This window comes from Octopus sinensis, linkage group LG1 (genome assembly GCF_006345805.1).
Source record: "Octopus sinensis linkage group LG1, ASM634580v1, whole genome shotgun sequence".
Lineage (NCBI taxonomy): Eukaryota > Metazoa > Mollusca > Cephalopoda > Octopoda > Octopodidae > Octopus > Octopus sinensis.
Genome location: NC_042997.1, coordinates 66,349,371 through 66,359,189, shown reverse-complemented (window position 1 = coordinate 66,359,189; position 9,819 = coordinate 66,349,371). Strand labels below are relative to the sequence as shown.

The following is a 9,819-nucleotide window of genomic DNA, read 5'->3' as shown; positions in this document are numbered from 1 at the left end:
TCTGATGCTCTGCCGATTCAGTCAATCAATCAATGCCGTTATGTAATAATCATAATAAAAACAACAATAATAATGATGATAATAATAATAATAATACAATAATAATAATAATAATAATAATAATAATAATAAATATATCAACAACACAAAGAAGAATAACAACAAAAAGAACAGTAACAACAGTAACAAGATGAAATAAGATGAAATGTTTGGTTTGGTTTTATCTCTGAATCATGTAGCTGAAACTCTTCAATCAATCTTTCAGCCTTTCAATGATTTTAATTACCACCCCCACTGCCACCACCACCACCACCACAACAGCAACAACAAACACTAACTCCACTACTTTGACCATAACCAACAACACCAATAACATCAAAGTTAGTACTGTTACCACCACAACAACAACAATGAAGATGAAGACCACCACCACCACCACCACCACCACCATCATGACAATGCCAATGACAACAACCACCACTAGCATTACAAAAGACACCAATGGTGACAATGATGACAAAGATGATGATGACGATAACCACCACCACCATGACCACGACCACCACTACCACTGTCATCAACACCAGTGCCATGACATTACCATCATGACAATCATAACTGTGATGACCACCGCCACTAACATCACCAAGACTGTTACCCTCATGCTAATGACGATGACAACCACCACCATCACCACCACCACTACCATGACCACCAGCAACACTGGCATGGTTACTGTTATTATTACCCCCAGCAGCAAACCTATCACTAACACTGTCGTTATTGCACCTGCCACCTACTCTCAAGTAAATATCAACATCAACAGCATTATTGCTGGTTAAATACCCCAAAGATTTCTTCCCAAACAACTGTTGCAAATCATCTGACTTAGCGACTCACTGCATCAATGCAGGAATTCCTCAAACTGCTATTCTCAATTGACAATAAACTTCACTTCATTAGACACATCAATATTATACAGAGAGAGTATGGAGGAGGATAGAGGTGGGTGAGTCAATCACACTTCATTATAGACATTGGTAGAGGTTTCAGCTAGCTAAGTAGAAAGCCAGACATTAAGAGAAAACGGTTGCTAGTTCATATCGTGTCACTAGCAACATGTGCATATCAATGAACGATATATCGATGAAAGATATAGACATCTGAGAGAAAATTGCTGATAAACTGGTGCATCAAACAAAAATAACATATGATATTTATTCTACTCAACATGTACAGATACTTCTCATGTTGCTCATGCACAAAAGTGAACCAAGTGATTAGGAGCCAACATGGCAGTGTGATAAAAAGTTCGTTTTCCAACCACAAAGTTTGGGGTTCAGTTTCACTGCATGGCACCTTGGGCAAATGTATTCCACTATAGCCTCAGGCCAACCAAGTAGGATTTGGTAGACAAAAACCAAGAGAAGCTTGTCATATATAAATGTATATATATATATATATTTCTTGCCACAAGGGGCTAAAACATAGAGGGGACAAACAAGGACAGACAACAGGATTAAGTCGATTACATCGACCCAGTGCGAAACTGGTATTTTATTTATCAACCCCGAAAAGATGAAAGGCAAAGTCGATCTCGGCGGAATTTGAACTCAGAACATAACGACAAACGAAATACCGCTAAGCATTTCGCCCGGTGCGCTAACGTTTCTGCCAGTTCGCCACCTCTCTCTCTCTATATATATATGTATGTATGTATGTATGTATGTATGTATGTATGTATATTTACATATATATACCTTATTAATAAAGCTGAAAAGACATAACAAAAACTGTTACTCAGGGTTTCATGTTTCCATTTGTAGGACAGTTTTGGCTGAGAATATATATATACGTTGGGCCACAGGAAGACAAGTGGCTGAGTTCCTTTTGAGTGTTGGGCCTCATGAAGGCAAGGACTGAGACTTTTGGCATTATGTTGTGCTTGAGAAGAAAACCCATCAAGACTAGCAAATTCACTGTAGTGGCAGATACTGGTGTTGTGCCAGTGACATGTAAAAGCACCCATTACACTTTCAGAGTGGTTGGCATTAGGAAGGGCATCCAGCCGTAAAAAAACCATGCCAAATAAGACCGGAGTCTGGTGATTTTGATGAGGTAACTTAATTTTTAGAATGATATTGTAAGGTGAGTGAAGGCGCATGGCTCAGTGGTTAGAACAATCATGAGGTAGTGAGTTTGATTCCCGGACTGGGCTGTGTGTTGTATTCTTGAGCAAGAAGGCTGGTATGCATGGGCGACTGCTGGTCTTCCATAAACAACCTTGTCCAGAATTGTGTCTCAGTGGGTAACTTTCTAGGTGCAATCCCATGGTCATTCATGACTGAAGGGGGTCTTTACCCTGTTATTGTAAGGTTGGTGTGAAAGACTAGATTTGACCAGTTTGAACATAAAACAGGTGATATACATTGCCTTTGTTTCAATTACTTTAAAAAATAATGAAGAATTTACTAAAATAATTTAGTCATTATTAAATTGGTGCTTAGAACATAAATTAACATGAAAATTTAATTGAAGGTTTTAATTTTGATCATGTTAAAACAGAAAGTTGGTATCATAGAACCATGCTCTTGGTAAGGTTGGTACCAAAAAGATTAAGCCTTAAATGATCTGAGATAATACCGGGCTATAGGTATTGCCATTTAGTTAAAATGTTTAGTTTGTAACCGACAAGTGTAGCTTTCATCTTTCTACACAACATCTTGGTAAAGAATCTTTTACTGTAGCCTCTGATTAACCAATAACTTTTGAATGAAATTCGGTAGACGGAAACTCTGTGAAAGCTCATCTCTCTCTCTCTTTCTCTCACACATACACACACACATTCCTATGTGTTTGCTTATAAGAACATTTCCTGATACAAAATAAAGGAATACTTCAGGAAGTATAGAATGTGCTATATTCTTTATACACCCACTCAAAACTTCATGATACTATACAATCTCACCCTCTCCCAATGACTTGAATTTATATATATATATATATATTGATTAATTAAATTTTGCCTACGTTTGATCAGATTCTCTTAGAATTGAAATAGAATTAACTCTGTAAAAATATATTTACTACAACTGCTGCTGCTGCTGCTGCTGCTGCTGCTGCTACTACTACTACTACTACTACTACTACTACTACGGCACCACCACCAACATCAGATGATGATGAGGATATGTATATGTGTGGATGTGTGTGTGCAGACATGGCTCTGTGATTGAGAAATTTACTTCACAAACAGGTTTAGGTTTAGTCCCATTGTACAGTAAGTGAGCATGCTTGTTCGGCTGTTGCTTTGGGTCAACCAACCTTTTGGGAACGAAATTGGTAGATGGAAACTGTATAGAAATCCACCATGTGTATGTATGTATGTGTGTGTGTGTATGTGTGTGTGTATATATATATATATATATATATATATATATATATATATATATATATATATATGTATAAATATGGGAATGAGATACCTGGTGCCTGGCCACACTCAAGAAGACCTGCACCCTGCAACAGACATGTTAAGACTAATCCTTCTGGTTGTGTAAAGAACTCTTGGCAGTATCATAAGAAAGCACTTGTACGGCAACACATAGAAGCATTCATGCGGTGACATGTAAAAGAGCCCATGCAGTGTCATGCAAAAGCACCTGTGCAGTGCTATGTAAAAGCACCCATGTGGTACCACATCAAAGCACCCACGCAGTGCCACGTAAAAGCATCCAGCACACTCTGTAAAGTGGTTGGCATTATGAAGGGCATCCAGCTATAGAAACTCTGCCAAATCAGACTGGATTCTGGTGCAAGCCAATGGCTTGCCAGCTCTGGTCACACTGTCCAACCCATACCAGCATGGACAACAGACGTTAAATGATGATGATTATACATACACACACACACAAATATTGAACAATAACAATGATGCTCAACACCACATTGGTGGATAAAATTTCTTTATTTGTGCATTAAGGCTACCATTGGTTTTATGTTAAGGAATATCTCAACAATTATTAAGCCTATCACATGGAACATGTGTGTTTGAGGTATTTCTTAACACGAAACCTTAATACACAAATGGTAACCTTAATACACAAATAAAATACGTATGTATGTATGTGTGTGTGTGTATGTGTTGAAGAGGTAGACACAGGAAGATGTGGGACGAAGTGGTGAGAAAGGATTTACAAACATTGGGACTCACAGAAGGGATAACAGGGGACCAAGACTCCTGGTGGTTTTCTGTGCTTGAAAAGACATGTCAAGCTGAGTGAAAGCATGGTTGACCTTGCAACCCTCCCCAGCTGAGCATCCATAATCTTGTGGGCTTGTAAGTACTAGTATCATGTAAAAAGCACCCAGTACATTCAGTAAAGTGGCTTATGTTAGGAAGAGCATCCAGCTATAGAAATGATGCCAAAACAGACATGGAGCCTGAACAACCCTTCAGCTGGTCAGCTCCTGACAAACTATTCAACCCATGGCAGAATGGAAAATGGGTGTTATATATGTAAGTTGTAATAATGAAGTCAAATCAAATAGTGATATTTTGAAATTACTTAATACATAAGTTTCAGGTCTGCATAATCTACAACAGGAAATGCATACATTATGCAAGACTGTTCACAGTTAAAACATTTCAAAATACGAACCAGTTGATGGAAATATTTCAATAGATATGGTACACACACATATGTTTTTGTCAGTGCAAATATATATGCATCCATGAAAGTTGTACTCTCTACTTCTCACCTGAGATTGACTGAGTGAAAAAAATAATGATGTGAGTACATCCTGGAGAACATTATGCCCTATAGCTCAGAGGCCTCAAAATACTGGACTATAAACTTGCTTCATTATAGAAACAGGAAAGGGTTGGTCGCAAGGAAAACACTCAGTATAAAAATATAAAAATATTGCCCCAAATAAAGTACCCATCTAACTAACATTGGTATTAAAAAATTGATGTAAAACAAATGTGTGTGTGTGCATGTGCTTATATATGTGAGATGAAAACTGGTACACCACCACCACCGCCACCATCATCATCTTTTAACGTCTATTTTCCATGCTGGCATGGGTTGGATAGTTTGACCAGAGGTGGCAAATAGGAGAGCTGCACCAGGTTCCATCCTGATTTGGCTTGGTTTCTATGGCTGGATGCCCGTCCTAGCATCAACCACTTTACAGTGTGTGCTAGGTGATTTTAATATGGTACCAGCATAAGTGTCTTTATGCACAAGTGCTGCTATGTGACACTGACATGAGTGCTTTTTTGTGGTACCAGCACAGGACTCTTGCAGGCCAATCCCCTTCACTAGAGGATGTAGTCTTAACACTTCATCATCAAAATACCCAATGGTATTCTCATCTGACAAAATTACACCCTATCATGCCAAGGCTCACTTTGCATTTTGCATCTTAAGAAAATGGTGAAATTAGTGCTGGGGTCCAAATACTAGTGCCCTAATATAGTTGCTGTCTAATGATGGAAATGAGCAAAAAAAGAATACAAGAATATACTAAATTGTTCATATTTCAATTAAAATCTCAATAAAATATGAATACGATGAAATGAAATTTCAATTGGTCAACACCCACGTAAAAACAAAAATATATCAATACATTAAGTTACAGATATACTAAACATTGCCAAATTCTTGATTATATCGAACATTTATTGAAACATTAGCAATATAGTAATAAACAGCTTCAATATTACATACAAGCAGTTGTGTATTTACTAGAAATATGATGGTAAGTAAGTTAAATATTACAAGTCAGAAGCAGTTGTTCATTCTTTCACTTTAATAAAATCAATCTACAAGGATGTCTCTGTACAGTCATTTGATTTATTAGAAAGAGTAGCCAAATCTCTTTCAAATCACACCTAAGTAAAAATGTATTATGCAACAACAACATAGTGAAAAAAAAAAGAGCAGAATTGTTGCATTTCACAGTTCTTTGATCATAGATCATTAGATCAGCTGGGATGGGGGAAAGCCAATGAAGAAGACTCTATGGTTGCTTGATGTGCCTGAAATAGCAACCAAATCTTCTTCATATAGCACTCTACTTGTCTTAACACTTTAACATTCAGATTACTCTATCTATCCAATGTAATGCTTTATAATTAACCATGCATGCATAAGCGAAGCAAGATTATTGCAGTTGCTCGTTTAGTGTGTTTGTGTGTTTGCAAAATTACTGGAAAATGGCTGAATCGATTTTCACCAAATTTGGCAGAAATACTCATTGGGTGAGTAGCTTGAGCTCATTAAATTTTGGTTTGATTATCTTCAAAACTGGAAGATGGGTGAATCAAAGTGTTTTTTTTCTTTGTTACATAAGCATAAACATTAAGCAGGAGAAATAACTATTGATGTCATTTTGTTGAAATATAAATTCATCTGAGAATATATTTATCAAATTAAATTCTATTTTATTCTTGTGTGTGTGTAGGGTATACATCACCCCTCTGATGCCTTTTTTTTTTTATCATTCACATAGTTTTGAATTAGTCAGTCATGCTTTACCTCGTAGCATCAAGATTTCAATGAAGTGATTGTTTATTTTTAGAATGACATTGTAGGGTAGGTGAGAGAAGCCAGATCTAGCTAGTTTGAACATAAAAACAGGAATATTTAGGCTGAATATGGCTGGTTTAAATGCTAAAGTATTAAATAATGAAAAGGCATTGGATAATGTAGTTCTAGATATACTTCTAAAAGACAGGATGGTCAATGTAAGAGTGCCTTTGATCATTGTTCTGCTTGATAAGAATTGATCTGGAGCTAAACAACAAGAGCAAAACAAAACAAACAAGCTCATAGCCAAAACAAAACTAAAGTAGATTTAGCAACTCAAATTAACAGAACAGTTACATTTAACATGTTGGATATCGAACCACTTTGGATCCCACAAACAACCTATTTGAAAGTCTTCATGTTTAAATTAAACTGTTCTATTGTGATTTTAGAGTTAACAATTTTGTTTTTGCTAACTCTGCATTGTCTAAGTTATCAATATGCATAAAATTAAACTTTGGCTAGTTTAAAAACATTGACTGAGAAGTTGCAACATCTGTGAGATATTATAATTGCTTGTATGCAATAATGTTGTTCAAATATAAAGAATCATTAGAACTCATCCACGCTTTGAAGTTTGTCATTTTCTTCAACAAGATCTTAGTATTTGAAGTATCAAGAGTTAATAGTAGATGTTATGAGGTTAAATTATGTTACAAAAATCAACTTAATAATGAAAAAGTCGGTTATTTTACCAAATCACTCTAAATACTTCATTATTATCTAAATTATTTATGAAACATTGGTAAACCTTTTTATAACCTTATTTCATTAGAAATATAATTATGAATAGGTTTAAAAGAAAGAGAAAATGAAGCAAAAATCCTTACCAGTTCTCTATCATTTCTTTCAATGCATTGCATGGACGTTGGATGATTTCCCCAGCTGCTATACGGTTGATGACCACTTCATCTAACTTTCTAATTACAGTGGGAAGCTTTTCGACTGTAGCCATTACTGCAATAGTAACATAATGAGAAACAGAGAATGATTCTGAATGAAATAATGTTTTGCAAAACAACATAAACAACAACAAGAACATACAGCTGCGTATATATAATCATTCGCCATTATAGATCGCTAGCCACTAAACCTTTATTATTTTCTCTCCCTGTTTATTTCTGCATTCCGTTCTGTTGAAGGGCATAGGCTTGAAACGTAAAAGACTTTTTCACTTCCTGAGCATTAAACTAAAACATCTGTTTATTGTTTACACACCTGTCTTTGTCTTTTGTTTTTTTTGTAAATTCTCACTATAATATATATATATTTGATGATGGATTAGCTGGCCAAGACTTTGAAATTACAGTCAACAACATTCTTGGGCAAGAATAATAAATTTGTACTCTACAAAAGTATAGAGTATCCCATCAGATTAATGTAAAATTGTTTTGAATATAAAAACAAATATTAATCATCATCCTATCATTTAATGTCCATTTCTGATGGGTTGGATGACTTGATAGCAATTGGTAAGGCTAAGGGCCACACTAAATTCCATAATTTGCTTTGGCTTGGTTTCTACAGCTGGTTGCCCTTCCTAACACCAACCGTTACACAGAGTGTAATGGGTGTTTTTTTATGTGGCATCATCACAGATACTTTTTTAAGTGCTACCAACACCAGTGCTTTTTACATGGCACCTTGGCTTTAGGATCTCGATTCTGTTGTGGTGGGCTGGTATTCTCAAGTAGAGCAATGTGCTGCATATCTTGATCTTCTGTCATCTTCGTAAAGTTCAGCATCAAAACTTCATCCCATCTCTTGCTAGGTCTCTCTCTTCCACAACTTTTGATATCATCATCATCATCATCGTTTAATGTCCGTTTTCCATGCTAGCACGGGTTGGATGGTTCGACCGGGGTCTGTGAAGCCAGGAGGCTGCACCAGGCACCAGTCTGATCTGGCAGTGTTTCTACAGCTGGATGCTCTTCCGAACGCCAACCACTCCATGAGTGTAGTGGATGCTTTTTACGTGCCACCGGCACAGGTGCCAGGGCAGACTGGCAGTGGCCATGATCTGTTGATGCTTTTTACGTGCCACTGGCACAGAAGCCAGTCAAGGCGGCGCTGGCATTGGCCACGTTCGGATGGTGCTTTTTACGTGCCACCGGCACAGGTATCACAACTACAATTTCCATTTGGCATATATTTCGATGTTGATGTACTTGACTCAATAGGTCTGCTCAAGCACAGCAGGTCACCCTACGATGCAAGGTAAGCACAGCAGGTCGTTCTGCAACGATATATATATATATATACATATATACATATATATATATACACATATATATATATATATATATATATATATATACACACACATATATATTTACACACACACACACATATATATATATGGAAGTAATTATTTATTCTCGAATGCAGGATAATGCTAATAATACAGTATGAACAGAATAAACTACCCATATTTTGAAGAAAAATGTGTTGGCAGCCAGCCATGAGACTCGAACTCACACCTCTGTGATTACACATCTTAGTGCACTACCTTTAAGCTAAACTGCCCCAACAACAAATTCTTCTGCAAATTTAGGATATATACTCCCTGAGATCCATTTCTGAGCCCCCACTACCATATCCATAGCTGTAGAATCCTAACAAATCCACTAACGTTGCTAGGTATGATAATGAGATTGTTGTCATTTATTATTGTGTGTTTGCCAATTATAAACAAATGCTTCACTCTTCATACAGATGATTTCTTTTGTCGGCAGTCTATCATGAAAGCATGTGTGATCTCTGTAAACAAAGCCTCATTTAAACAGTGCTGTTTGTTTCCAGTTCTCCAATATATATATATATATACCAGGGTAAGTGCATAAATGTGAAACAAGATGGAAAAAAGAGTACTCAAATACCAGAGGTAGAGTAATATGCTTTATTTAAAAGCAGCAGAAATATCGTTGGACAGTTTTGTTAAAATTTTAACAAAATTGTCCAACGAATGGGAATGTGAAACTCTAAGTAACAGCTTTTGTTATATTTCTGCTGCTTTTAAATAAAGTTTATACATATATATACATATATGTAACCAAAATGTGACCTCGTGTGTACCGTTGGCGATTTTTTTCCTCTGTCTTCCCTTCTCCTATGTTTCCGATGAAGGGCTCCGCTTGAAACGTTAAACCTTCCTTCTTTCCTGAGCGTCCAATAATACTATATTTGTTCCACGTCCTCGCGTTGTGTTTTTTTGTGCTTTCTT

The 9,819-nt window shown here is 36.5% G+C and overlaps 1 protein-coding gene across 2 annotated transcripts in view; it reads right to left on the bottom strand.

The window, feature by feature from the left end:
- LOC115211578 (DNA mismatch repair protein Mlh1) overlaps positions 1 to 9,819 on the bottom strand; it is a 186,704-nt gene that overhangs the window by 120,978 nt on the left and 55,907 nt on the right. For both annotated transcript variants that reach the window (XM_036501661.1, XM_029780133.2), the window contains exon 2: positions 7,427 to 7,553. In XM_036501661.1, coding sequence (XP_036357554.1) covers positions 7,427 to 7,551 — 125 coding nt within the window. In that variant the 5' untranslated portion in view covers positions 7,552 to 7,553. The remainder of the gene's footprint in view (positions 1 to 7,426; positions 7,554 to 9,819) is intronic.